Genomic DNA, 27,351 nt, shown 5'->3' with positions numbered 1-27,351 from the left:
GGAGCATGTTCAAGGAACAGCTACTGCGTGTCCTTGATAAGTATGTACCTGTTAGGCAGGGAGGAAGTGGTCGAGTGAGGGAACCATGGGTTACTAAAGCAGTTGAATCATTTGTCAAGAGGAAGAAGGAGGCTTATGTGAAGATGAGACGTGATGGTTCAGTTGGGTCGCTTGAGAGTTACAAGTTAGCTAGGAAGGCTCTAAAGAGAGAGCTAAGAGTTAAGCGAGGACATGAGAAGTCTTTGGCAGGTAGGATCAAGGATAACCCTAAAGCTTTCTATAGATATGTCAGGAATAAAAGAATGACTAAGGTAAGAGTAGGGCCAGTCAAGGACAGTAGTGGGAAGTTGTGCGTGGAGTCCGAGGAGATAGGAGAGGTGCTAAATGAGTATTTTGCGTCTGCATTCACACAGGAAAAAGACAAAGTTGTCGAGGAGAATACTGAGATACAGGCTACTAGACTAGAACGGCTTGAGGTTCATAAGGAGGAGGTGTTAGCGATTCTGGAAAGTGTGAAAATAGATAAGTCCCCTGGGCCAGATGGGATTTATCCTAGGATTCTCTGGGAAGCTAGGGAGGAGATTGCTCAGCCTTTGATCTTTAAGTCATCTTTGTCTACAGGAATAGTACCAGAAGACTGGAGGATAGCAAATGTTGTCCCCTTGTTCAAGAAGGGGAGTAGAGATAACCCCAGTAACTATAGAAGACAGAGATTGGTGGTTGATGGGAAATGTTCTGACTGGTGTCCAGTTACTAGTGGTGTACCACAAGGATCTGTTTTGGGGTCGCTGCTGTTTGTCATTTTTATAAATGACCGGGAGGAGGAGGGCATAGAAGGATGGGTGAGTAAATTTGCAGATGACATTAAAGTCGGTGGAGTTGTGGACAGTGCAGAAGGATGTTACAAGTTACAGAGGGACATAGATAAGCTGCAGAGCTGGGCTGACATGTGGCAAATGGGAGTTTAATGCAGAAAAGTGTGAGGTGATTCATTTTGGAAGGAATAATAGGAAGAGAGTACTGGGCTAATGGTAAGATTCTTGGTAGTGTGGACGAGCAGAGAGATCTCGGCGTCCATGTCCATAGATCCCTGAAAGTTGCCACCCAGGTTAAGAGGGTTGTTAAGAAGGCGTTCGTGTGTTAGCTTTTATTGGTAGACGAATTGAGTTTCGGAGCCATGAGGTCATGTTGCAGTTGTACAAAACTCTGGTGCGGCCGCATTTGGAGTATTGCGTGCAGTTCTGGTCGGCATATTATAGGAAGGATGTGGAAGCATTGGAAAGGGTACAAAGGAGATTTACAAGGATGTTACCTGGTATGGAGGGAAGATCTTATGAGGAAAGGCTGAAGGACTTGAGGCTGTTTTAATTAGAGAGAAGAAAGTTAAGAGGTGACTTAATTGAGGCATACAAGATGATTAGATAGGGTGGACATTGAGAGCCTTTTTCCTCGGATGGTGATGTACAGCACGAGGGGACGTAGCTTTAAATTTAGGGGAGATAGATATAGGACAGATGTCAGAGGTAGGTTCTTTACTCAGAGGGTAGTAAGGGCGTGGAATGCCCTGCCTGCAACAGTAGTGGACTCGCCAACACTAAACGCATTCAAATGGTCATTGGATAGGCATATGGACTATAAGGGAATAGTGTAGAGGGACTTTAGAGGGGTTTCACAGGACGACGCAACATCGAGGGCCGAAGGGCCTGTACTGCGCTGTAATGTTCTATCATCCATTCTGTAATCTGGAAATGGCCATCCCAGACGGCTACACTCCCTCCTTGTGATCCTCAACGCGAACGATCACATAACTTCACAGTCCAAAGATGTGCTGGTTAGGTGGATTGGCCTAAATTGCAAAAATGCTAAATTGCCCGTAGTGTAAGGTTAATGGGGGGGATTGTTGGATTACGGGTTACGTGGGGTGATCATTGCTCGGCACAACATCGAGGGCCGAAGGGCCTGTTCTGTGCTGTACTGTTCTATGTTCTATAACTGCATCTTCTTTGTTCTTCTCTGAAGTCGGGCACCCATAAGTAAGGACAGGTCCTACACTACTCTGTCCTATGAATTGAGACTTTTACTTAAATTACTCTATGTATATACATCACTATAAAATTCTATGGGGTGCCATGACATTCAGGCATCTATTACAAAATTTTAAAAAACTGGAACCTCTAACTATTCTTAACTAAACTATCCTCAATCAAACAATCAAAAGAATTTGCAACATTTTAAACTGTACAAATAGCAGCAACACAGGTCAAGTACAGAGTTTTACATTTCTTTTTATTGGAACGAAGACACACACACACACAACAAAAACGGATGCATTTTAATTCACTTAAAGGGGTTGGGGGGGTTTGTTGAAGTCCACAAATAGGGGATTTAAGTGTCTATATCGGAGTGCGAGTGCGGGAGACATTCCTCCACCATTTCCTTAGCCTGAGGGTCTGCACTACACTGCAGAGTATCGCAAGTACTAATAGTGATTCCACAATGTAGGAAAGGGTTATGAACTTGTCACACCAGGTCGGTGTACTGGTTACTGCCTCGGGGTACGGTGTATGGCAGGAGTGTGTAACATTCACGGCCTGCATGGTAGGGGTCAGGGGGGTAGCGTCCGCGCGCAACTGGAGGTATCCCGCTAAGATCCAACTGTAGAGCATGATGGTTGTCTTCATCTTTCCTTCTTTCTGTCTTCTTCTGAGGTTCCGGAGTTCTATGGACACAAGCATAATATCTGTTATTAACTTGATTAAGGTCTCGTATGTCTGTCCGTCTGTCCTTTATTGCCAATTACCCATTATAATTGGTCACCATCTGTGACTCCCTCATTTTCTTTTAAAAACCAAATCTTTGGGCCAAGACAGCCGAGAAAAAAACCGACACAGTGCGAGTCGTCTCGCAGCCTGTGCGATCTATCATCCCAGTGTTCGAGAGTGTAAATAGCATCTGGAAGCAACCGAAGGGTCGCCAAAAACAAACAGAAAAGTTTTGAACTAAAAGTGCCAAAATGGGGTGCGTATGGGCTGCGGCGGGTAAGAATGGATGGGATCCCCGGTTAGGACGGTGACCAGTGCCGTATGTGCTCTACCTGAGCATAGCTGACCAGGGGGTCCTCAGACAGGGCAGGGACCAGTGCCGTTACTCCACTGCCTGAGTGACCGGACGACAACGGGTAAGAGTGTGGTCGTGGTGGTGGTTGCAGTTATGCATCTTCTGCCTCGAAGCAGAAGAATAGTTATGAACTGTTATCTATGGACAAAATTGTTCTTTTAACTGCCAGCGGGTGTCAAAGGAGTGGTGGCGTGGGGCCATAAAAACATGTAGCGAACAAACAACATTCAACATTGACATTAACAAACATTTAAACATCAAACTAACATAACAAAATCGTGCAGATTCCATCAGAAAGAACACCGTAAATCTCCATCGGTTCCTTTTTACCATCATGTGGACACTTCATTGCTCTATAGCGAACAGAGTCAGACTCCAAGTCATCATCTTCTCCCGGCTGCCATACTCTTGACTGGAGTAATCGTGCTAAAACGGCTTGGGGCGAATTGGGGTTCATCTCATCATTCCGGATGAGCCTGAACGAATTGTCTCGGTGCCAGTAATTCGTATCGAGGTTGGAGCTGCTGGGGTTCAATCTGTAATCGTTGGGCGGTGGGTCTGGATCAGGGGCTTTAATGTGAGTTATCTCGAAGGGGTCGCTGGAATCATGTTCGGAGTCGCTGGGAGTGGGGCCTGGTGCAAGGGTGTAATCATAGCGTGGTGTGCTGTGGTTGTTCTGCGAGCCATAAGCCTTAAGCTTGTTTATGTGGAACCACACAGACTTGCCATTGGGATATGTGATCTTGTTTACAGAGGACTTTAACCTGGTGTTGTAAGACTTCTTACTGTATGCAGAGGGGCTGACATTGTCAGAGATGGAGTACGGTCCGGCAAATTTGGGGGAGAGGAACAAACTGGGGTTGTATAGGTCGAGCATGACTTGCTGCCCTACTACAAATTCCGTGGCGTGTACCGTCTTATCAAAGCAAACTTTGCTTTGCTTCTTGCGGGTCCCAAGTCTTACAGCTGCTGCAAGCTGGGCTGCCTTTACATTCTCAATAATCTGCTGTACAGCTTTTTCATGCGTGAGGGCGGTGACTGTGGGGCTGGCCAAATCCAGTCCTAATAAATACTGTCCCTTTCATGGGGCGTCCGGTCATGAGGATATGGGGGGTGTATCCTGTGGACGTGTATACCGTGTTTCGTATGAACATTAAAGCAAAGGGGAGAACTGTGTCCCAGGTGCTATTGTGCTGTTGCACCATTTTTCTGAGGGTGGCTTTAAAAGTCCTGTTCATCCTTTCTACTATGCTGCTTGACTGGGGGTGGTATGCGATATGGAACTTCTGTTTTATACCGAAAATTGTGAGGACGTTTTTCATTACATGTCCTGTAAAATGGGAGCCTTGATCGGACTCTATACTGCGGGGGAGTCCCCATCTTGTGAAGATGTGCTGAGTTAGGATTTTAGCTATCGTTTTGGCCGTGTTCGTTCTGGATGGAAATGCTTCCACCCATTTTGTGAAGGTGTCGATGACCACCAACACATAGTTGTGTAGGACTGTGCTGCCTTGTTCTGACCATAAAGGGAAAACTGGATCATAGAAACAAGCAAGGACTGTGGAAGGCAAGTGAGGGTTTAAACAGGAAAAACGGGCAGTCACGGGCATAAGGAAGGGGCAAGACCAGCCCCAGGACGGAGGCCACCACACACTAGCAGAAATAGCTCGCACCTGAAGACAGAAAGCAAGGGGGACCGCAGCGCACCTCCCGGCAGGGGCAGGGAAAAATCACAGGGGGAGATGGGGAAAGGGTAACGCAGGAAGGAAAGTGGGACAGTGGTGGGGTAAGGGGGGGAAAGGGAAAGGAACACAAAAACAGAGCTGAAAAATGAGTTGCATTTCATACGGGCTTCAGAAAATGAGGAACAGGCTGAAGAAACAAGCTAGCGCCACATGTAGCCACTTTGGAGGGTCCCTAAACAAAGGGAGACCCCAGAGTGCAGGGGTGCACCCAAGGGGTGTACACACAGTTGGTGGCCATGCTGGGTGCCCCCTGGACAAAGGGAAACCCTGGAGCACAGGGGTCTGGCCTCATTGGGAGAACGCCGATCACGGCCATTTTGGACGGCCCCCTAATAAAAGGAAACCCCGGAGTGCATCAGCCCCCCCTCCCACCACCTGGAGATGGATGGAAGAGCTTCCTGATGAAGGAGCTGACCGCCATGATGGAGGCGATCAGGATAGAAATCCAGGTGACAGTCAAGGTGGTGGTGGCAGATACGATGGCCACCATGCAGACGACAATCGATGGTCTGGGGAAGAAAGTGACGACTCAGGAGAGGACGATCCTCGACCTGGAAAAGGCCTCGGCAGACCAGAGCGACAGAATTGTCGTCCTGGAGGCAGAAGTGAAAAGGTTGGTGGCAGTCCAGCGGAACTTAAAGGGGAAGTCGAGGACCAGGAGAATATCCGGTTTGTGAGCTTGCCCGAATGTATCGAGGGCACAGACCTGACGGACTATGTCGCCCAAATGTTGGGCAACCTAGCCGGGAGAGACAGCTTCCCCAAACCCCCAGAGCTCAGACCGAAAGCTAAGGCCAGGGAGCAGTCGAGAGCGATTATTGCAAGCTCCACCAATATCAGGACCGTGGGGGCACGCCAGATGAAAGCGAGCACTGGGGAAGGTCACAAAATCAGAATTTACCCGGACATTGGTGCAGAGCTGGCAAAACGCAGGGTCACTGGGTTTAACCAGGCGAAATCGGCCCTATCCATAACTGGGTACATTTCGGTCTGCTGTTCCCAGCTAGGTTCTGAGTCACGTACCAAAAAAAAAACATTACTTTAACTCCCTGGAGAAGCAAATGAATTTGTCAGAGCCAATGGCCTGGATAAGGGACATGCAGGCAATGATGAGAGTTGTGCAGGGAAAGACTGAAAGAGCAAAAGACTCATTGGACAGTTAGCAACAGTTAGAATTTGCCCTGCCCAATTTACCATCTGATCATTATCAGTCTGTAGCCTACGACTATCCTCCTCACTATCAACACCACCACCAATTTTCAGGTCATCTACAAACTTACTAATTATAGCTTCTACATTCACATCCAAGTTGTTAATGTGTATAACAAACAGCAAGGGTCACAACGCCAATCCTTGTGGTACACCGTTGGTCACAAAATAAACCCTCCACCATCACCCGTTGCCTCCTATTAACAAGCCAATTTTGGATCCAATTTGCCAACTTACCTTGGATCCCATGGGCTATAACCTTTTGGACCAGCCTTCCATGTGGGACCTTGTCAAAGGCCTTAGTGAAGTCCACGTAAAACACATCAATTGCACTACCCTCATCAATACATTTAGTTAGCGTTTCGAAAAACTCAATTATATTAGAAAGGATCTCCCACCAACAAATTCATGCGGACTATCCCTGATCGATCCTTGCCTTTTTAAATGTTGATTAATCCTGTGTCTCAGAATTTTTTCCAATAGTTTCCTTACCATTGATGTTAAACTAACTAGCCTCTAATTGCCCAGCTTAACCCTGCCTTCTTTAATAAGGTACCACATTAGCTATCCTCAGTCATCTGGCACTTCATCTGTGGCCAGCAAAAATTTAAATATCTCCGTCTGGGTCCCAGCAATCTTCTCCTAAGCACCTTGCCTCCTAAGCACCCTGGAATACATCTCATCAGACCCTGGGAATGAATCTACTTCATGCCCAGAAAAACATCTAATACCTCACCTAGTCCTTCCCTGTAGCTCAGCTCTTCAACTCTGGGGGTCAGGTACCAAGTCAGCTCGAACTGATCACAGTACTACTCAAGGTATGGTCTGATCAGAACACTGCAGTTTGACTGTGACTTATTCTGCCTTATCTTCTTCTGCCTGGGCTACAAAGTTAAAGAGGCGACTGGAGATTGTATGTATTAATGGCCAGTGATCTGAATGGAGGTCTCATCAAAACATTCACACCAAGCACTCATTTCACCAGATTATCTTTTACTCCCTCTACCACTAATGTACTGAGGTCGCTGCCTATAGGATGCAAGCTGTCAAAGCTTCATTGGCACCATATCCAAAAGCTGTAACCTTCAACAACTATAAGAACATAGTCAGCAGATGCATGGGAGCACCACCATCAGATTCCTCTTCCAAGTTATATGCTCTCACAAGTTGAACATATATTGTGGTTCCTTCGTGATTTCATGGTTGCTGGAATTCTCAACCTAACAGAAATATGGGAGAACAGGGACTTCCAGTGGTGGCATGAGTGAGTAGCCCCAACGAGGTGGCTCCTGCCTGACACACCCTGTTTTCTGGGGGGGTTTTGGGGTGATACTTTTCATTTAAATGGGATAAGGGTTCTACACGAGAATAATATCCAGTCGCTCTAGGTCCAAGAAGTCAGTGAATAAAGAACCAATATCCGATTCGGAAGCCTCTCGAGGCTCGTCTGTCGAGAAGAAAATGCCAGAGGTTGTGACTGTGACTCAGGTCACCTCGTTGGCGATCAAGATGACTACAAGCATTTTTGCAGCAGAATTCAACAACCAGCGGCAGGCTATCTCTGAGGCCTATCTACGGTTAAATAGAGGTGGCCCTATCTCCAATTCGTTTGCCACTGGTAAAGATGGATGAACCAAACTGACTATTGTTTCGTTGTAGGGTGAGATGGCAATGATGAGTAAGAAAACAAGGTTTGTGAGCACAAAGGAAGTGAGGAACCCGGGTGGGAGATATGTGATTGTGAGTGGGGTATTAGAAGGGACGCCGGTGATGGTGAATATGCATGCACTGAATTGAGACAAAGTTAGTTTTATGAGGGGGTTGCTGGCAGCAATCCCAGACTTGGCGATGCACCAATTGATTATGGGAGGTGATTTTAATTGTGTCTTAGAGCCGGGGATCGATAGGTCGAGCCCCAGGTCAATGGGTAGAATACGAATGGCAAAGGAGCTGGGTAGGTTTATGGAAAAGATGGGTATGGTGGACCAATGGCACTTCAAGAACCCAGGGGGAAGGGAGTCTTCCTTTTTCTCACATATATATAGGGTATATTCAAGAGTCGACTTTATCGTAGTGAGCCGGAAGGTTTTCGTTGGGGTGGAATGGGCAGAATACGCAGGAATAGTAATCTCGGACCATGCTACCCACTGGTGGAGATTCAGCTTAGATCGGGACCGGAGCAGAGGCTGGGCTGGAGGCTCGATTCGGGGTTGTTGGCAGACAGAGGGTTTTGTGACAAAGTGCAGGCTGTGATTAAAGATTATGTAGAATTGAAACAAAATGGGGAGGTGTCGGCGGCCACAATTTGGGAAGCGCTAAAAGCGCTCCAAGGGGAGATGATCTCATTCAATGCACATGTGGTAGAGGAAGAAATATGAACGGCTAAAGAACAAGATAGTGAAGGTACATCGGGAGTACTCGAGGGCACCCACCATGGAGGGAATGGCGAGGAGGAAAAGATAGGTTGACGATGAGGAGGGCGGTAGGACAGCTGTGTAGGGTAAGGGGGTTGCCATGCAAATACAGGGAGAAGGCGAGTTGAATGTCAGTACATCAGCTGTGGAGGCAGGCCCTGTCCAGGGAAATATTGAGGATACTGGAGCAGATGTGTCGGAGCTAAACGGAAGATAAACGAGGTGTTTAGGTATTACTATAAGAAGCTATACAGAGCAGACCTGGAGGGTGAAGAGGGGAACATGGGATGGTTCTGAGACAAACAGTTGGAGGAAGAGAAGAGGCAGGGGCTAGAGGAGCCCTTGCAGCTGAGGGAGTATTGCATATTGTAAGGCAGTGTTTTTCAAACATTTTGGCACGGGACCCAATTTTACCAACTGACCTTCCTTCGGGACCAACACCGGCTGACCTTCGCCACCAAGCCGGTGAACCTTTGCAACTCACACTGGCCGATCTTCACGACGCACGTGGCCTCAACTTGGCGACCCACCATTTTCACCTACCTTTAATGTGGCAGGTGAGCCTACTTGGTCCTCATGATCTCACTTGCTTTGTTATTCAATGTCACATTTCTGCTAAGGACTTCAGCTGATGAATTAAGATCTTACTGAATCTGTTGAAAAAAAACAAAGAGGTTTGTCCTCAAATTTGCCTTTTTTCTTCTTTTTAAATTTAGAATACCCAACTAATTTTTTCCAATTGAAAATGAAATGAAATGAAAATCGCTTATTGCCACGAGTAGGCTTCAATGAAGTTACTGTGAAAAGCCCCTAGTCGCCACATTCCGGCGCCTGTCCGGGGAGGCTGGTACGGGAATTAAGGGACACTTTAGTGTAGCCAATCCACCTACCCTGCACATCTTTGGGTTGTGGGGGCGAAACCCACGCAAACTCGGGGGGAATGTGCAAACTACACACGGACAATGACACAGGGCCAGGATCGAACCTGGGACCTCGGTGCTGCGAGACAGCAGTGCTAACCACTGCACCACCGTGTTGCTCCTAATCTTATAATGCCTTTGAAGTTTTGAGAGTTTTACTCTTTCATTTGCCGATGCTTCCCTGCATATAACATACATGAACTTTGAACCATTATTTGCAGTGACACAATTAATAAACCCACACCTCAAGTAATCATCTTTCTGCTGCTTTGTTCCTGTTTGCTTCTTCTTCATGGGTTGTTCGAGGCCCTGGAATTTACACCAGCACTGCTGGCAGCTGCAAAATGAGTGATATCGCTTGCGTCCAGAACACGTGACATCTGTATGATCTGCTCTCTGCTGCCGCTCCAGGCAGGAAGGCTCTAGCGACTAAAAAAAAAAAAAATCTCCTCTTGGGTCAGCGCGCTGAGGTCAGGAGGAGGCGTTCTGCCCTGCTGTGCTGTGAGCCTGCACACTGTTGAAGGAGCATGCATGTGCAAAACAGCCAGCAATCTGAAAGCCAGTCGTCGCCAGCATTTTTAAAAGCAAGTCTTGCCATTTGGCACATTGCCAGGTGATTGGGAATGCCCCAGCGCATGGCTCCTTGACCCTGCCAACACCCGCCCGCAGGTCGTGACCCTGGGTTTGTAAATGACTGATATGTGATATGAAGTCGGGAAAAGCCCCGGGGCCAGATGGTTACCCAGCGGAATTCTATAAGGAGTTTGTGACGGACATGGCACCACATCACTTGGGGGCGTTTAATGAGGCGTTGGAGAAGGAGGAGCTGCTGGACGTGAAAGTACTGGCTAAGTTGGTGCTGGGTAGCTAAGTAGGTGGTAGCGGAGGACCAAATAGGCTTTGTAAAGGGCAGGCAGCTTTCTAATAATATAAGGTGGCTTAAGGTGGCTATTAAACATGATCAAGACCCCGTCGAGAGCTCAGTGCTGGAGATAGTGGTGTCCATGGACACGAAGATGGCAATTGACCGGGTGGAGTGGCAGTATCTGCTCGAGGTCCTGGGAAGGTACGGGTTTGGGACGATTTTTGTGGCATGGGTGTAACTGTTATATGTGGCACCGATGGCAAGCATGCGGACTAATGACATGGCTTCACGGAACTTCGAACTGCACAGGGGAACAAGGCAGGGGTGTCTGCTGTCGCCGCTGATGTTTGCGCTGGCTGTAGCGCCTGTGGCAACGGCTCTTGGGGGTCATCAGAGTGACGAGGGATTATGAAGTGTCGCTATCCATGGACGACCTACTATAGTGTATGTTTCGGACCCGCTGGAGAGGATCATGGGCCCGTTGAGGCGTTCTCGAGATACAAGTTAAATGTATGGAAAAGCAAAGTGTTCCTGGTGAACGAGTTGGTCGGCGAGCCAATCTAGGGGGAATGCCATTTAAGGTGACCAGAGACAGGTTTCGATACCTGGGGATTCAAGTAGCGAGGGAATGGGCGGTGCTACACAAATGGAATTTAATAAAACTGATGGAGGAGGTTAGGGAGGATCTGAAGAGGTGGGACACGCTGCACTTGACTTTGGCAGGGAGAGTCTAAATGGTGAAGATGAACATTCTGCCAAGTTTTCTGTTCACATTCCAGACACTCCTGATCTTTGTACCGAAGGCCTTCTTTCGAAAACTGGATATGATTATTTCAGACTTTGTATGGGTAGGGAAGGTGCCACGGGTTAAGAGGATCCTGTTAGAGACAGAGGCAGAAGGGAGCGTTGGTGTTGCCGAACCTGCTCCACGGCGAACATGGAGCAGGTGAGGCGTTGGTGGGAAGGATGTTGTGGGCTTCACATCTCTGATTGCCCGGTGAAGAATTCTGCTGGAGTAGCGGTCAGCAACCCCACCACAGTTTATTGGGATGATGTGTTGTTGTTCTGATATTCTGTGTATGTTTGTTAAATGCCTTGAATAAAAATAGTTTTTAACGGGATATGGGGAACAGTAGAAAGGTGGATGAGAGACCAGGAAGAGGTCAGCCATGATCTTGATTGAATGGCAGAGTAGGCTGAAAGGGCTGCATTGCCTACTTTTGCTCCTAATTCCTAATCATTTTCCAATGTTCGCTTTCTGATGTTGAATAGGCAATAATTCTTTACCAGAAATGTCATCTTATCCAACAATCTCATAACTATAATATTTTTTGAAATATAATTGATGTGTTAAATCACACTTGCTTTCAGGAAACAACAAATGATTACATTTTTGCAACTTGTGCAAGCTGTCAGTTTATTTCATAATTAACACTTTTATATTATAATGTTCAAACAATAGTAATTAGCAACTCTTATCTTATATCCATGCTCTTTGCTATGCAGCTCTCATGTCACAGGGCATTCTAAAATATATTGTCAGAAAAAGAGATCAGGCAGGTGCTTACCACATGGAGAAGGTATCAAAGCACCATGGTTTTGATTTGTCTCCAAATGCTGAATACATGTGACATAACATTACGTAGATGCAGCTTCAAAGAGAAAAGTACCCAAACTGAACACCTTCAGGAAGGAATAACCGGAATATAAAATGCAGCTGTATATAAAATTGGTTCACTATTTATTTTGCATTCAAATAAGGAACTTTAGAATGATTGGAGAAAACAAGGAGATTATTGTCGCTGTTTTGAAACACTGCTTCAAAACTTTAGTTTTAAAAAGTACACAAGATAAAAACAGACCAGCATTCAAACCAATTCAAGTGTTCCAACATCTTGGTTTAAGATTATGTATCTAGATACTGGCGAACATGTCCAAAAATGGTTTATTTTTAGATGATTGTTTTTAGAATATCTCTTTATTGCAAATAGTTTATCCTTCAGATGCTTCAACCCATCACTTTAAGTGTAGCAATAAAATCTTCATCAGTCGCTCCCTCCAATACTCTGTGTGTCACCAGAAACCACAACAACCTTTCTGGTGGTAGAAAAGCTACAGTTGCAGCAAATTCACTGCAACAAGAACTGGAGGCACTACTGATGATTTTTAAAAAATCTCAAAATTACAAGGATCTTTAAAAAAATACAAGATCAAGGAATAGAATAAGACGAGGGAAAACAGAAGAGAGGTCAAACCGAGTGTGATTGTTTTTGCTGCTCACAATTGGAAGAATGGTTATTATTCTTCTTCATAGCTAGAGGTCATTCATTCACCTGCCGCTAAAGTTAGAGTATTAGATACATTGCAATTAAATCTAAAATGTTTGTATTTTCTCTCCGGTGAATTAAATTGCAATACTGGCGAAATCAGGGAGAGAGAAAAATCAATACTTTCCTCGTGGATATCAATACTGCAATTCACCATGAATTCTATTCATCAAATTATTCCAAATTCCAATTAACAATGAAAAAAACTGCAGTCCATGACTAGCAGATAAAATATAATTGACAAATTAAGAGCATTTGAACAATTCCATGCACCTCTGTGCAGCTTGAGGATTTCCATTACTGTTTCAACCATGGCATTCTTCACTTGAAACAAGTACACCCAAGAGTTAGTGCAGTGCAAAGCCTCAGGATTCAAGGTCCAGAAGAGATTTTGTTGCTGCATTCTCATCTTCAATCACGAGTGTTATATTCTTCATCCACTCACTTGGGTGACATTCACTTGATAAATCTTAAAACTCACTGGAAAGGAGAAGTGTCAAGCTTCTTTCAAACTCTGTTCTGAAGGCTTATTTAATTCAACTTTTACTCCCTTTTCACCTGCAGCCACAATGAAATAAAATAAAACAAATATTTGTACCAAAGTAGAATATTGCAAAGTGCACAAGCGATTTAAATAAATACATCTATTTTATCCTTGCACTTGAATCCACATGTGCCCACAACGCCACTTTTGTATTTAGACAGAAGCAGAAGATGGCCCTGGTCTTGCAGAACTGCTTTGTGATCAGCTGGAAAGAGATGCAAGTTTCAAGGTATTTTCTCAACAGACACATACATCCAGATTTTAACTTACAAGTTGTTCCAACAGGTAACCAATCCAAAACCATATCAGTCACCAAGTCAATTTTTTTTATTAATAGCTACAATTAAGATTGTAATTGTAACAAGCATATCATTTGAGACATTAGAACTTCACACAGCATTGCATTGCAGAAACACAGGTCAGCAGAGTTTCACTCTATGCAGATGATCTGCTCCTCCATGTCTCAAAGCCACAGGAGGGATTTAGATCCTGAAGAAGTTTGGAACCTTTTCGGGTTACAAACGTAACCTGGGCAAAAGTGAGGCATTCCCAGTGAACCCAAATGGGGGAGGGGCAGAGCTGAAGGGGCTCCCGTTTAAAACGGTCCAGCACAGTTTCCGTTACCTGGGCATCCAGGTAGCCAGAGATTGGACACAGATCCACAAATGGAACCTGACCAGCTTGGTGGAGGAAGTAAAAAAGGACCTACAGAGATGGGGCTCACTCCCACTCACCCTGGCGGGGAGAGTGCAGACTATCAAGAAGAACATACTGCCGTTGTGCAGTGGTTAGCACTGGGACTACGGTGCTGAGGACCCGGGTTAGAATCCCAGCCCTGGGTGACTTTCCGTGAGGTGTTTGCACATTCTCCCCAAGTCTGCATGGGTTTCACCCCCACAACCCAAAGATGTGCGGGTTAGGTAGATTAGCCCCATTAAATTGCCCCTTAATGGGGGAGAAAGAAAATAACTGGGTACTCTAAATTAGGCAAAAAAAAAAGATGAACGTACTGCCGAGGTTCCTCTTCCTGTTTAGATCCATACCAATCTTTATCCCCAAGGCCTTTTTCCAAAATGTAGACAGTCTAATCTTGGCGTTTGTCTGGGGAAGTAGGAACCTGAGAATTCCCAAACCGACAGTGCAAAGAAGGAAAATCAAAGGGGGATTGGCTTTACCGAATCTACAATACTACCACTGGCAGCAATGGCAGAGAGAGTATGGGATGAGTACACGAACCCGGCAGTGGGTATGGATGGAGGAGGCCTCCTGAAAAGGAACAACCCTCCGGGCCCTGGCTACAGCAGCAGTCCCATTCCCCTCTACAAGATACACAACTAGCCCAGTGGTAGCGGCCACACTGGGAACGTGGGCCCAACGAAGACAACACTTCGGTCTAAATAAAATGTCCCTTATAACCCCATCTGCGGCAATCACAGATTCCCCCCAGCCATGCTAGATACCACCTTCAAATGATGGAAGTGGGACGGGGGCACACTGACGGTCGGGGACTTTTACGTAGGGCACAGACTGGTGATACTGGACAAACTGACGAGGAAGTGAAACTAACAAAAGGACAGGAAATGAGACAACTCCAAATAAAATACTTCCTCCGCAAAGAGACCGTAAGATATCCCGGGGCCCCAGAAACCACACTACGAGAGGGCCAGATAGGCAGATGCAGCAAGGGGGGAGGGGGGGTGGGGGGGGGGGGGGGGGTGGCTATGTGGGAAAATATACGGACAGTTACTGGACAGAGCTGGAACACCACTGGACGAGACCAAACAAAAATGGGAGGACGAAATAGGGACTCTGGAGCGAAGAGGTAGAGTGGGGACTCCATTTACTACTGAAGCAAAAGAATTGTACATGTGCAGTTAAAGGTACTGAAACTGGACACTCGTGTAATACCATAGAATGGAGAAGAAATGTTGAAGATTTATTGGAGATCCAAGTTAAAGGAACAGGAAGAATAATAACAGTACAGGTGGAGGAATAAAGGTGAACCTTCTGAACTACCAGCACACAGGTTGTCAGAAATGACACAGACCTGATCAAAGGTTCTAGCTCCTCATGCTGTGACCCACGCAGGAAACAGTGGAGATCAGAGAGGATAGAATCAGTTGTTGCTGACAATTGAGCTCATAAAAGAGGATCATCAGCTAAGGGAAGATATTAAAGTGCTGCCAATGCCAGTAGTATTGTACAAATCATTGCCTCAAGAAATGGGGAAGGAAGAATAAAGATTGTTTAAAAAACTACAAAAGGTAGCTCAATATCAATTGCTTAATTCTAGTTCCAAAATACATCTCCCTTTTCCAGATAGTGTACTCCATCCAACTCCACTACATTGCAGACTCTTCTTTCAATTGTCATAAACACCCAATCAAATGGTATTCTTGCTCCAACCAGAAGATGGCAACCTTCCCAGGTTTATGGTAGGCACGAGTTACCATTCCACCTTTCTTACTACTTAGTTGACGCTGTCACTCTTTTCTCCCTGAATTCACCCAAGTTCCTGCCTCTCCCTCAAGTCTTCATTCCCATTGTTCTCTTTATTACCATCCACTGCCCGATACTTTTTCACTCCCCATCAGTGCTGTACTTCACCAATCCCTACAACCCATTTGTCCTCCTGAGAGCTGGATCAGACTTCTCCCTCCCCTTGGCATAATATCTAATGAATAACCCACTAACGTTCAATATTGAGACTGACACAAGATTCTGCATCCAGGGCTTGAGCGTAAAAAATCAAGGCTAACGATAGTGCAGTACTGAGGGAGTGCTGCACTGTGGTGCCGTCTTTCGGATGAGATATAAAATAGAGGTCCCATATGTCTGCTCGGATTGATGTCAAAGATCCAATGCTTCTATTTCAAAGAAGAGCAAGGCAGTCATCCTTGATGTTTCAACGGATATTTATCCCTCAATCAAAATCACAAAAAGATTATCTAGTCATCAACACATTGATGTTTGTGGGTACTTGCTATGCACAAACTGGCTGCTGGGTTTCCTCTTTACAACAGTAACTACACATCAAAAAGTACTTCATTAACTGAAAGCACTGGTGGTTGTGAATAGTGTTTTGGAATTAAAGTATTTATTTCTTTATAAAAATAGAAGAGCGCAGCTAGTGGATTTAAATACAGTGTGCTTAAAGTAAGAAGTCTTACAACACCAGGTTAAAGTCCAACAGGTCTGTTTCGAATCACTAGATTTCGGAGCACTGTTCCTTCCTCAGGTGAATGAAGAGGTGGGTTCAGTGTGCTAAAAGACATAGTAGGATCCACACAAAGTAAAATGCAAAAGGAAAAATAGTGTGGCGAGCAAAAAAGCTGAGGATTCAACGGATCTGAAAGTAAAACAGAGAATTTAAGCAAAATATGGCAAATGAACCTATCCTATGAAAAAGAAACAGACTCTCACTACAGGCACAGGCCTTAATCCCTAGCATTATGGTCCACCACATATAATATAAACCTGCATCTCATTTGCATGCTAGGTGTATCAACTGGCTCTCCTCCAATCACCATTTATCCTTGTATAATGTCCAACCTCATTGAAATACTCAACTTTCAGACTTTAATTCTATTACTGTATTAATTGGAGTATTAATTATGAAATGTCAGTACACGCCTTTTTGTTTACAGAAGTTGACTGACCTGCTATGCATTTCCAACATTTTGTTTTCATTCACAGGCCTATAGCTTTTACAAAGGGTATCTGTTAGAGTATGTGCAAAGGTTCACTCAAGAGGCAAAAATGTAATTGAATTACATAGAACAATCAGCACAGTAAAACAGGTTCTTCGGCCCAACTAGGTATACAGGTGCTTAGGCTCCATTTGTGCCTCCTCCCGCCCATCTTCACCTCACCCATCAACATACCCTTCAATTCCTTTCTCCCTCATGTATTTACTCCAATTTTCCTGTCAACCGTTTGTAGAATTTAGAGTCTGTACCCATCGGATCATTAGAAATCAGAATGTTAAGTGAATAAAAACGGATTTATTCTGCAAAGGAGAGCAGTTAGCCTTACACATAGATAATATAATAATAATCTTTATTAATTGCCACAAGTAGGCTTACACTTCAATGAAGTTACTATGAAAATCCACAGTCGCCACACTCTGGCGCCTGTTCGGGTACACAGAGGGAGAATTCAGAATGTCCAATTCACCTAACAGCACGCCTTTCGGAACTTGTGGGAGGAAACCGGAGCAACCGGAGGTAACCCACGCACAGGGAGAACGTGCAGATTCTGCAGACCGTGGCCCAAGCCGGGAATCGAACCTGGGACCCTGGCGCTGTGAAACAACAGTGCTAATCACTGTGCTACCGTACCACCCAATGTCTGTAAACCTATGACATTCCCATTGAGCTTGGAAATTAACGGAGAGGCAGCCTTGGAGAAGACATTTTGTGTGAGTACCTCAACATCACGAATGTGGAGTAAAACTCATTAAGCAGGTCATTCAATCCTTTCTTCATCATCACCAACACAACCTTGCATATCTGTTTATATTCTCATATGGTTTCTCATATGGTCCTCCCATGGTTTAGAATTACATCGTCTCTCACTAACTTATTTATGGTACAGACGGAGGCCAATCAGCCCAACTCCTGGCTGGCTACTTGTGGGACGATCCAGTCATCCCATTTTCCACGCTTTATCCCTGTAGCTTTGCAAGTTTATTTCCTTCAATTGTCCATACAATTTCCTTTTCAAACCATTAATTGTTTCTGCTTCCGAGGACTTCCGGTTGCGGTGATGCGGAGCTAAGCCGCACGTTCGGCAGCTCCTGCTTTCAAAGGATTTTCGGGCCTGTTTTAGGGCCCCAAACGGCGCTGTTTCGACGATTCCCGGTGGGGGAAGGTGTTTGGAGGAACATTCCCCGAAATTTATGGTGCGCACCCGGAGTGGGGCAAGGAAAAAGGCTGCAGCAGCTCCCCAGAAAAAGCGGGGGAAGGAGGACAAAATGGCGGCCGGCGGAGCACCCGAGGATTGGAGGCAGTGGGCGCAGGAGCAGCAAGCTGCTCTTCTGCGCTGTTTTGCGGAGCTGAAGGCTGAGTTGCTGGACTCCCTGATTGCGACTACCAGCAAGCTGCTTGAGACCCAGACAGCCCAGGGGGCGGCCATTCAGGAGTTGCAGCAGCAGGCCGCTGATCGGGAAGAGGAGGCCGTGGTCCTCGTGGGGAAGGTGGAGATGCACGAGGCACTTCACAAAAGCTGGCAAGACCGCTTGGAGGAGCTGGACTTTCGCACGAGGCGGAAGAATGTGAGGATCCTGGGCCTGGCGGAGGGGCTGGAGGGGTCGGATCTTCCGTCCTGTGTGGCCACAATGCTGAATTCGTTGATGGGGGCGGGGTCCTTCCATTTGCCCCTGGAGCTTGAGGGAGCCCACAGAGTGCTGGCCAGGAGGCCCAAGACAAATGAACCCCCGCGGGCGGTGCTGGTGCGGTTCCATCGATTCAGCGACCGGGAGTGTGTGCTGCGCTGGGCCAAGAAGGAGAGGAGCAGCAAGTGGGAGAACTCGGTAGTGCGAATCTACCAGGACTGGAGTGCGGAGGTGGCTAAGCGGCGGGCCGGGTATTGAAGGCGGTGCTGCATAACAAGCAGGTTAAATTTGGAATGCTGCAGCCTGCGCGCCTGTGGGTAACATATAAGGACCGGCATTACTACTTCGAGTCCCCGGAGGAGGCGTGGGCCTTTGTGCAGGCGGAGAAGCTGGACTCGAACTAGGGGTTGTGTACTACGGTTGTTGCTGTTTTGCTGTTGCTGTTTTTGTAATTTTGACATGTGTTTTTTATGCTGGTTCTTACTCTGTTTTCGGGTGGTTCTGTTGGGTATGGTTTTTTGGGGAATGTTGGGGGTTTGTTTTTTCTTCTGTACGGGGCTGGGGGATGGGGTGGAGCTAGAATTTGGGAGCTGCGTCAGAAAGGTGGGGTGGGGCAGTGTGAAAGCGCGGGCTTTCCTCTGGTTTCCCGCGCTGCGGGGCAGGAGGGGTGGAGCTGGCGGTGGGGGCGTGGCCTCTACTGGTTTTTTCCCCGCGCTGAAGCGGTGCAAAGGAGGAGTGGCAGGAGGGGGGATGACCCCATGTCGGGAGGGGTCGGGTTTTGGCGGGAGTTGCCGGGGTCAGCAGAAGTCAGCTGACTCACGGAAGTACCATGGAGGGTGCGTCGCGGCTAGGGGGGATCCTAGCCTGGAGGGAGGGGGGGGGGGGGGGGGGGGGGGGGGGGGAGGAGGAGAGAGAATACCGGGTTGCTGCTGGAATGGCCAGGAAGGAGCTGGTGTGGGCCGGGGGGGGGGGGGGGGGGGGGGGGGGGTAGAGGAGAGGCATTGTCGTCATGGGGAACGGGTCGGGCGGGGTGTGCTGACCTGGGGCGAGCAGTCGATGAGCTATGGCTAGTCGGCGGGGGAGGGGGGCGGGGTGCCCTCTGATCCGGCTGATCACCTGGAACGTGAGGGGGCTGAATGGGCCGGCTAAGCGGGCTCGGGTATTTTCTAATTTGAAGTGGCTGAAGGCGGACGTGGCTATGCTCCAGGAGACCCACTTGAAGGTGGCGGACCAGGTTCATCTGCGGAAGGGGTGGGTGGGGCAGGTTTTCACTCAGGATTAGATGCGGAAGAACCGGGGTGTGGCGATTCTGGTGGGGAAGAGGGTGGCGTTCGAGGTGTCTGAGGTGGTAGCGGACAAGGAGGGCAGATTTGTTATGGTGAAGGGTAGGCTGCAGGGAGAGAAGGTGGTGCTGGTAAACGTGTATGCCCCGAATTGGGATGACGCTGGCTTTATGAGGCATATGTTGGGCCGCATTCCGGACCTGGAGGCAGGGGGCCTGATCATGGGGGGAGACTTTAACACGGTGCTGGATCCCCCACTACCGGTCCAGTTCAAGGGCGGGTAGGAGGCCAGCGGCGGGAACGGTGCTGAGGGGGTTTATGGACCAGATGGGAGGGGTGGATCCCTGGAGGTTTGGGAGGCCGAGGGCACGGGAGTATTCCTTTTTTCTCCCATGTGCATAGGGTTTACTCCCGAATAGATTTGTTCGTCCTGAGCAGGGGATTGATCCCGAGGGTGGAGGATGCCGAGTATTTGGCCATAGCAATTTCAGACCATGCTCCCCACTGGATCGATCTGGAGATGGGGGAGGTGCGGGACCAGCGCCCGCTGTGGCGTCTGGACGTGGGGTTGCTGGCTGATGAGGAGGTGTGTAGGAGGGTCCGGGGAAGTATTGAGACCAACGATACGGGGGAGGTCCGGGTGGCGATGGTTTGGGAGGCTCTGAAGGCAGTGGTCCGGGGGTAGCTGATTTCCATCGGGCCCATAGGGAAAGGAGGGAGAGGGAGAGACTGGTGGGGGAGCTCCTGGATGTGGATAGGAGGTATGTGGAAGCCCCGGAGGAGGGATTGTTGGGGGAACGGCGTAGCTTGCAGGCCAAGTTCGACTTGCTGACCACCAGAAAGGCGGAGACACAGTGGAGGAAGGCGCAAGGCGCGGTTTATAAGTATGGGGAGAAGGCGAGCAGGATGCTGGCGCATCAGCTCCGCAGGGGAGATGCGGCTAGGGAAATTGGTGGAGTGATGGATAAGGGTGGGAATGTGGTGCGGGAGGGGGCAGAGGTGAACGGGGTCTTTAGGGACTTTTACGAGGAACTGTACCGGTCAGAACCACCGGTGGGGGGGAATGGAGAGCTTCATAAACAGGCTATGTTTCCCAAGGGTTCAAGAGGAGCTGGTAGAGAGCTGGGGGCGCCGATAGAGTTGGAGGAGCTAATCAGGGGGATTGGTCAAATGCAGTCAGGAGTTGCTAAGTTGCTGCCGAAGATCCTGGCTACCAGGATAGAGGACTGTGGGGTGATACATGAGGATCAGACAGGATTTGGCAAGGGAAGACAGCTTAACACGAATGTGCGGAGGTTGTTAAATGTTATTATGATGCCGGCGGTTGAAGGGGAGGCAGAGATAGTGGTGGCGCTAGATGCAGAGAAGGCATTTGATAGAGTTGAGTGGGGGTACCTGTGGGAGGTGCTGGAGCGGTTTGGATTTGGGGAGGGGTTCATCAAATGGGTGAGGTTGCTTTATGAGGCCCCGATAGGGAGTGTAGTTACTAATGGAAGGAGATCAGGGTACTTCAGGGGTACCAGGCAGGGGTGCCCCCGTCCCCCTTGCTTTTTGCACTGGCAATTGAACCTCTGGCTATGGCGTTGAGGGAGTCGGGGAGGTGGAAGGGTCTGGTGCGGGGTGGGGAGGAGCATCGGGTATCGCTGTATGCGTACGACCTGCTGCTGTATGTGGCGGACACAGAGGGGGGAATGCTGGGGGTGATGGAGCTGTTGGCTGAGTTTGGGGGCTTCTCGGGCTATAAGCTGAATCTGGGCAAGAGCGAGGTATTTGTAGTGCAACCGGGTGATCAGGAGGGGGGAATTGGGAGGCTCCCGTTTAGGAGGGCAGTGAAGAGTTTTAGGTACCTGGGGGTGCAGGTGGCCAGGAGTTGGGGGACTCTCCACAAGCTTAATTTTAACCAGGCTTGTGGAGCAGATGGAGGAGGAATTTAAAAGGTGGACATGTGCCGCTATCGCTGGCGGGTAGAGTGCAGTCCCGTCAAAATGACGGTGCTCCCGAGGTTCTTGTTCCTTTTTCAGTGTTTGCCCATCTTTATCCCTAGGGCCTTTTTTCAGGAGGGTGACTGGCAGCATCATGAGCTTTGTTTGGGCACATGGGACCCGAGGGTGAAGAGGGTCTTCTTGGAGCGGGGGTAGGGATGGTGGGGGCTGGCGTTACCCAATCTCTCGGGGTATTATTGGGCGGCCAATGTGTCAATGGTGCGCAAGTGGGTGATGGAGGGGGAGAGGGCAGCATGGAAACGGATGGAGAGGGCGTCCTGTGGAGAGACAAGCCTGGGGGCCCTGGTAACGGCGCCGTGGCCGCTCCCTCCTATGAGGTATACCACGAGTCCGGTGGTGGCGGCTACCCTCAAGATTTGGGGGCAGTGGAGGCGACATAGGGGGGGAAGTGGGGGGCTCGATGGAGGCTCCGCTAAGGGGGAAACCATCGGTTCGTCCCGGGGAACATTGATGGGGGTTCCAGGGTTGGCACAGAGCGGGCATCAGAAAGCTGAAGGACCTGTTCATTGATGGGAGGTTTGCGAGCCTGGGAGAGTTGGAGGAGAAATTTGAGCTCCCCCTCGGGGAACATGTTCAGGTACCTGCAGGTAAAGGCGTTTGCTAGGCGGCAGGTGGAGGGATTCCCTTTGCTTCCCGCGAGGGGGGTGAGGGACAGGGTGCTTTCGGGGGTCTGGGTCGGGGATGGGAAGATATCTGATATCTACAAGGTAATGCAGGAGGTGGAGGAGGCGTCAGTAGAGAAGCTAAAGGTTAAGTGGGAGGGGGAACTGGGAGAGCAGATCGAGGATGGGACATGGGCGGATGCCCTGGAGAGAGTTAACTCTTCCTCCTCATGTGCGCGGCTTAGCCTCATCCAATTCAAGGTGCTGCACCGGGCCCACATGTCCGGGTCTAGAATGAGTAGGTTCTTTGGGGGCGAAGACAGGTGTGTCAGGTGTTCGGGGAGTCCAGCGAACCATGTCCATATGTTCTGGGCATGCCCGGCACTGGAGGAGTTCTGGAAGGGGGTGGCGAGGACTGGGTCGAGGGTGGTAGGATCCAGGGTCAAGCCAGGCTGGGGACTCGTAATTTTTGGTGTTGCGGTGGAGCCGGGAGTGCAGGAGGCGAGAGAGGCCGGTGTTTTGGCTTTTGGGTCCCTCGTAGCCCGGAGGATCTTGCAACAGTGGAAGGATGCGAGACCCCCAAGCGTGGAGACCTGGATCAATGGCATGGCGGGTTGTATTAAGCTTGAGAAGGTCAAATTCGCCCTGAGAGGATCGGTACAAGGGTTCTTTAGGCAGTGGCAGCCTTTCTTCGACTTTCTGGCTCAGCGATAGGGAACTGGGTCAGCAGCAGCAGCAACCCGGGGGGGAGCGTTGACTATGTTTATTCAATTTTAATTTATTTTAAGTTCTCTTGTTTATTGGGTGTGGGGGTGCGATATATGCGTTGCTACGGTCTTGGGGGTGTTAAGCTTATTATGTTGTTTTATTGTTGCCTGTTACTGTTTGTTGTTATATATTTTGTAAAACATTTTCAATAAAAATTATTTAAAAAAAATAAAAATATTGTTTCTGCTTCCGCCACCCTTGTGGGCAGTGCTTTCCAGGCCATTAAAAAAGTTCTTCCTCACATTCCCCTTGTATCTCTTGCCCAAAATCTGTATCCCTTAGTCCTTCTATCAGCAACTAATAGGAAGACTCAACACTGGAACAGCAAGATAACAAAGACACCTATGTCAGACTTCTAATTATGGATTACAGCTCAGCCTTCAACACTATTATTCCTACAAAACTCTTCTCCAAACTCTGTGGCCTGGGCCTCGGCTCCTCCCTCTGCGACTGGTTCATGAACTTGCCAACCCACAGACCACAATCACTAAGGATAGGCAACAACACCTCCTCCACGATCATCCTCAACACTGGTGCCCCACAAGGCTGTGTCCTCAGCCCCCTACTATACTCCTTATACACCTATGACTAAATTTCCCTCCAAATCGATTTTCAAATTTGCTGATGACACCACCGTAGTGGGTCGGATTTCAAACACTGACGAGACAGAGTACAGGAATGAGACAGAAAATCTGGTGAACTAGTGCGATGACAATAATCTCTCCCTTAATGTCAACAAAACGAAGGAGATTGTCATCGACTTCAGGAAGCATAGAGGAGAACATGCCCCTGTCTGCATCAATGGGAACGAAGTAGATGGGGTCGAGAGCTTCAAGTTTTAGGTATCCAGATTACCAACAACCTGTCCTGGTCCCCCCATGCCGACACTATAGAAAGCCCACCAATGACGCTACTTTCTCAGAAGACAAAGGAAATTTGGCATGTCAGCAACGACGCTCACCAACCTTTACAGATGCAGCATTGAAAGCATTCTTTCTGGTTGTATCACAGCTTGGTATGGTTCCTGCTCTGCCCAAGACTGCAAGAAACTACAAAAGGTTGTGAATGTAGCCCAGTGCATCACACAAACCAGCCTCCCACCCATTGACTGTCTATAATTCCCGCTGTCTCGGAAAGGCAACCAGCATAATTAAGGACCCCACGCACCCTGGACATATTCTCTTCCACCTTCTTCTGTCAGGAAAAAGATACAAAGGTTTGAGGTCACGGACCAACTGACTCAAGAACAGCTTCTTCCCTGATGCCATCATACTTTTGAATGGCCTACCGCATATTAAGTTGATCTATTCTCTACACCCTAGCTACGACTGTAACATTACATTCTGTAGTCTGTCCTCCCTTCCCTATGTACGGTATACGTTGTCTGTATAGCATGCAAGAAACAATACTTTTCACTGTATACCAATACATGTGACAATAATAAATCAAATCAAAAATACATTTTCCTTGTTCATCTTATTTAAACCTTGGAGACACAGAACAATTTTCCTTTGCTTCAAGGACAACCTCCTGTCTTTCCAATCTAACCTGTAACTAAACCCCCCCCCCCCACTAATCCTAGAACCAGACTGGGAATTCTCCTATACACCCTTTCAAGGGCCTTCATAAAGTGTGGTGACCCGAACCAGAGACAATACTCTCAGGTTGCCTAACCGGAGCTTTATACAGGTTCAACATAACTACCCTGTTTTTTACTCAATATCTCTATTATGAAGCCCAAGATCTCCTATTCTTTGCTATCACTCTCTCCATATGTCCTACCATTTTCAAAGATCCATTGCAATGCACCTCCAAGGTCGCTGCACACTCTTTAGAATTTTGCCACGTCTATATTGCCTCTCCCTATACCTTCAGCCAAATACGTCTGTCCTTTCTGCTAGTCTATGTACTGTTGCAGGAAATTCATATCATCCTCAATGTTTGGCACTCTATGTTTGGTTTCATATGCAGATTTTGGAACTTTACTCCATATTCCAAGGTTCTAATTGTTCCCCGAATCACTGCCCACTCTCTATCCTCGCAGTTCAAGACCACCACAAGGCTAGATTCTGTCCTCAAACCAATTTTCATCCAAGTGAATGCTGACCCTTGTAGCCATCAAAGATAGCCACCTGCAAAGGACCATGGGAATTATGGCCAACCCATGACTCAAGACAGATACAGAGCCTGTGTATCTGAAACACGGATAACTAGACCTGATCAAAACCCCCGCTCGTTTGCACTTTAATGGCCCATTTTCCCAGGACAATAGAACTCCAATCAAGCAACCCGTACAGCCATAGACTGATCTGCACCACTCCCCTTACTCAGAAAGCCCAATTACCAGGGTCAATGACCGCTAAGGACCTGCCCAGCAACCAAGGCACCCACCCCTTTATTGGCCGAAATTGAAGACAGTGATCAGAGCCCTGTCGAACTATTGGGTCCAAGGTGAAGGACCGCCCCAAATAGCGCGAAATCCCAGAGGAATAAAAGAGAGTACAGCCATGTGTTCTGTGTCTTTTGGATCGGCCTGTGCCACCCCATTCGTAGCAGGAACAGCAGGCTAATTTCACGACCAACGATCACTACCTGCCGGATGAGCCCAGCAGAGACAGAGACACTTTCTTCGAACCAGCCAAGTGAAACCCAGATAAAGGCCATATCCATTTGCACAGTGCCGGTCGCCCTCAAGTTAAGTTTTGGTTATTATAGCTGATAGACGTAGTTTAACTCGTAGTAGATATTGTGTTTGCATGTCAAGATAACTCTTGTGTATGTAAATAAACCAGCTTTTGGACTAACTAACTGGTTGTGTGGTCATTTGATCGATATAAGGGAAGGCTTGTGGTTCACCAACATTATTAATAAAGCAACACCCTCCTATTCCATATTTTTAATTCTTTAAAAATTAGCCTTTTATGTGGCATGCTTTAAAAAAAATCTATATAGCCAACATTGATTTCATCTGTTACTTCATTGAAAACTTCAGCCAGACAAGTGCAATCTGCCTCATCCCTGCCCACATTATGGACTACAAAATCTTACCCAACACTGATATTAAACTAACTGACCTGTGGTTGTTAGCACTTTCCATGCACCCTTTCGAGAGTAAGGCTGTCACACATTTGCCACTTTCCAATTCTCTGGCACCGTCCCCATATCTAGCTATGATTGAAATATTAAAACAAGCCCTTACACTCTCCAAGTCACCCCAGGCGTAAGCCATCCAGACCAGGTGACTATCTACTCCAAGCATAGCAAGTCTTTCTAGCCCATTTGAGTCTGTACCGACCCTTGGAAAGAGTACACTACCTAGACCCAAACTCTGACCCTATCCCTGTAACCCAACCTAACCTTTTGGACACTAAAGGGCAATTTAGCATGGCCACTGCACCTAACCTGCACATCTTTGGACTGTGGGAAGAAACCGAAGCACCCGGAAGAAACCGACGCAGACACAGGGAGAAAGTGCAAACTCCACATGGACAGTCACCCGAGGAGGCCAGAATTGAACCGGGCTGATGTGGCTGTTAAAGTATTTAAAATTTCAGAGTTGGCTATTTAACTGTAATACGATCCAGAAATTGTTTAAACTTTATCATGGGCTGCACGTGGCGCAGTGGTTAGCCCTACTGCATCACGGCGCCGAGGACCCAGGTTCGATCACGGCCCAGGGTCATTGTCCGTGTGGAGTTTGCACATTCTCCCCGTGCCTGCATGGATCGCACCCCCACAACTCAAAGATGTGCAGGGTAGGTGGATTGGCCACGTTAAATTGCCCCTCAATTGGAAAAGAAATGGGCACTTTAATAAAAAAACATTTTACCTGTTGAATATTTGTCTTTAGCTCGTGTTCGTTCATCTGCATCAAAATACCAGACTGTTATGGCGTACCTAAAATTTAATATAAAAGCGGTTAATGTTTTTCCCAATCAAGATTATTCACAGTAGAATGGAGTTTAGACGTGCATTTTTCACATTCATCCTATACAACATCATGATGGCTGAATGACGTATTGCAAACCTAAAATTGAACATCGTGCAGTGCTTTGTTTCCTGAATTGACATTGATCGGAAACATGGCTATTCTTGAAATGATTAGTAAATATGAGTAGAATTTTCAAGAGGCAATGCTTTGAGGTTCTATTTAATCTCAAAACTGAACACAGGCATTTATTACAGTTGACCATAATATTTGGTGTCACGATTTAAGGCT

General features: G+C 47.6%; 2 protein-coding genes across 3 annotated transcripts in view; both read right to left on the bottom strand.

The window, feature by feature from the left end:
- Positions 1-1,997: 1,997 nt before the first annotated feature.
- On the bottom strand, positions 1,998-9,140 carry LOC119967686. 2 transcript variants are annotated; one of them, XR_005461050.1, is made up of 2 exons: positions 9,029-9,140; positions 1,998-2,719 (listed from the first exon to the last, which is right to left on the bottom strand). XR_005461050.1 is itself a non-coding variant. In XM_038800528.1 (2 exons), coding segments are annotated over exons 1-2 (612 nt in total). In that variant the 5' UTR covers positions 3,995-5,112; the 3' UTR covers positions 1,998-2,717. The 2 variants fall into 2 exon arrangements, 1 of the variants encoding a protein (XP_038656456.1); XM_038800528.1 differs by lacking the exon at positions 9,029-9,140 and adding an exon at positions 3,385-5,112.
- Positions 9,141-11,655: 2,515 nt separating this feature from the next.
- Positions 11,656-27,351, bottom strand: part of egln1a (egl-9 family hypoxia-inducible factor 1a) — a 134,224-nt gene continuing 118,528 nt past the window's right edge. The window contains exons 3-4 of the mRNA XM_038800521.1: positions 26,962-27,029; positions 11,656-13,155 (exon numbers count right to left, since the gene is read on the bottom strand). Of these exons, the coding sequence (XP_038656449.1) occupies positions 13,094-13,155; positions 26,962-27,029 (130 nt within the window). The 3' untranslated portion in view covers positions 11,656-13,093. The remainder of the gene's footprint in view (positions 13,156-26,961; positions 27,030-27,351) is intronic.

Source organism: Scyliorhinus canicula, chromosome 6 (assembly GCF_902713615.1).
Source record: "Scyliorhinus canicula chromosome 6, sScyCan1.1, whole genome shotgun sequence".
Classification (NCBI taxonomy): Eukaryota; Metazoa; Chordata; class Chondrichthyes; order Carcharhiniformes; family Scyliorhinidae; genus Scyliorhinus; species Scyliorhinus canicula.
Note: the sequence above shows the minus strand (reverse complement) of the source record. Positions and strands in the feature narration are given on the sequence as shown.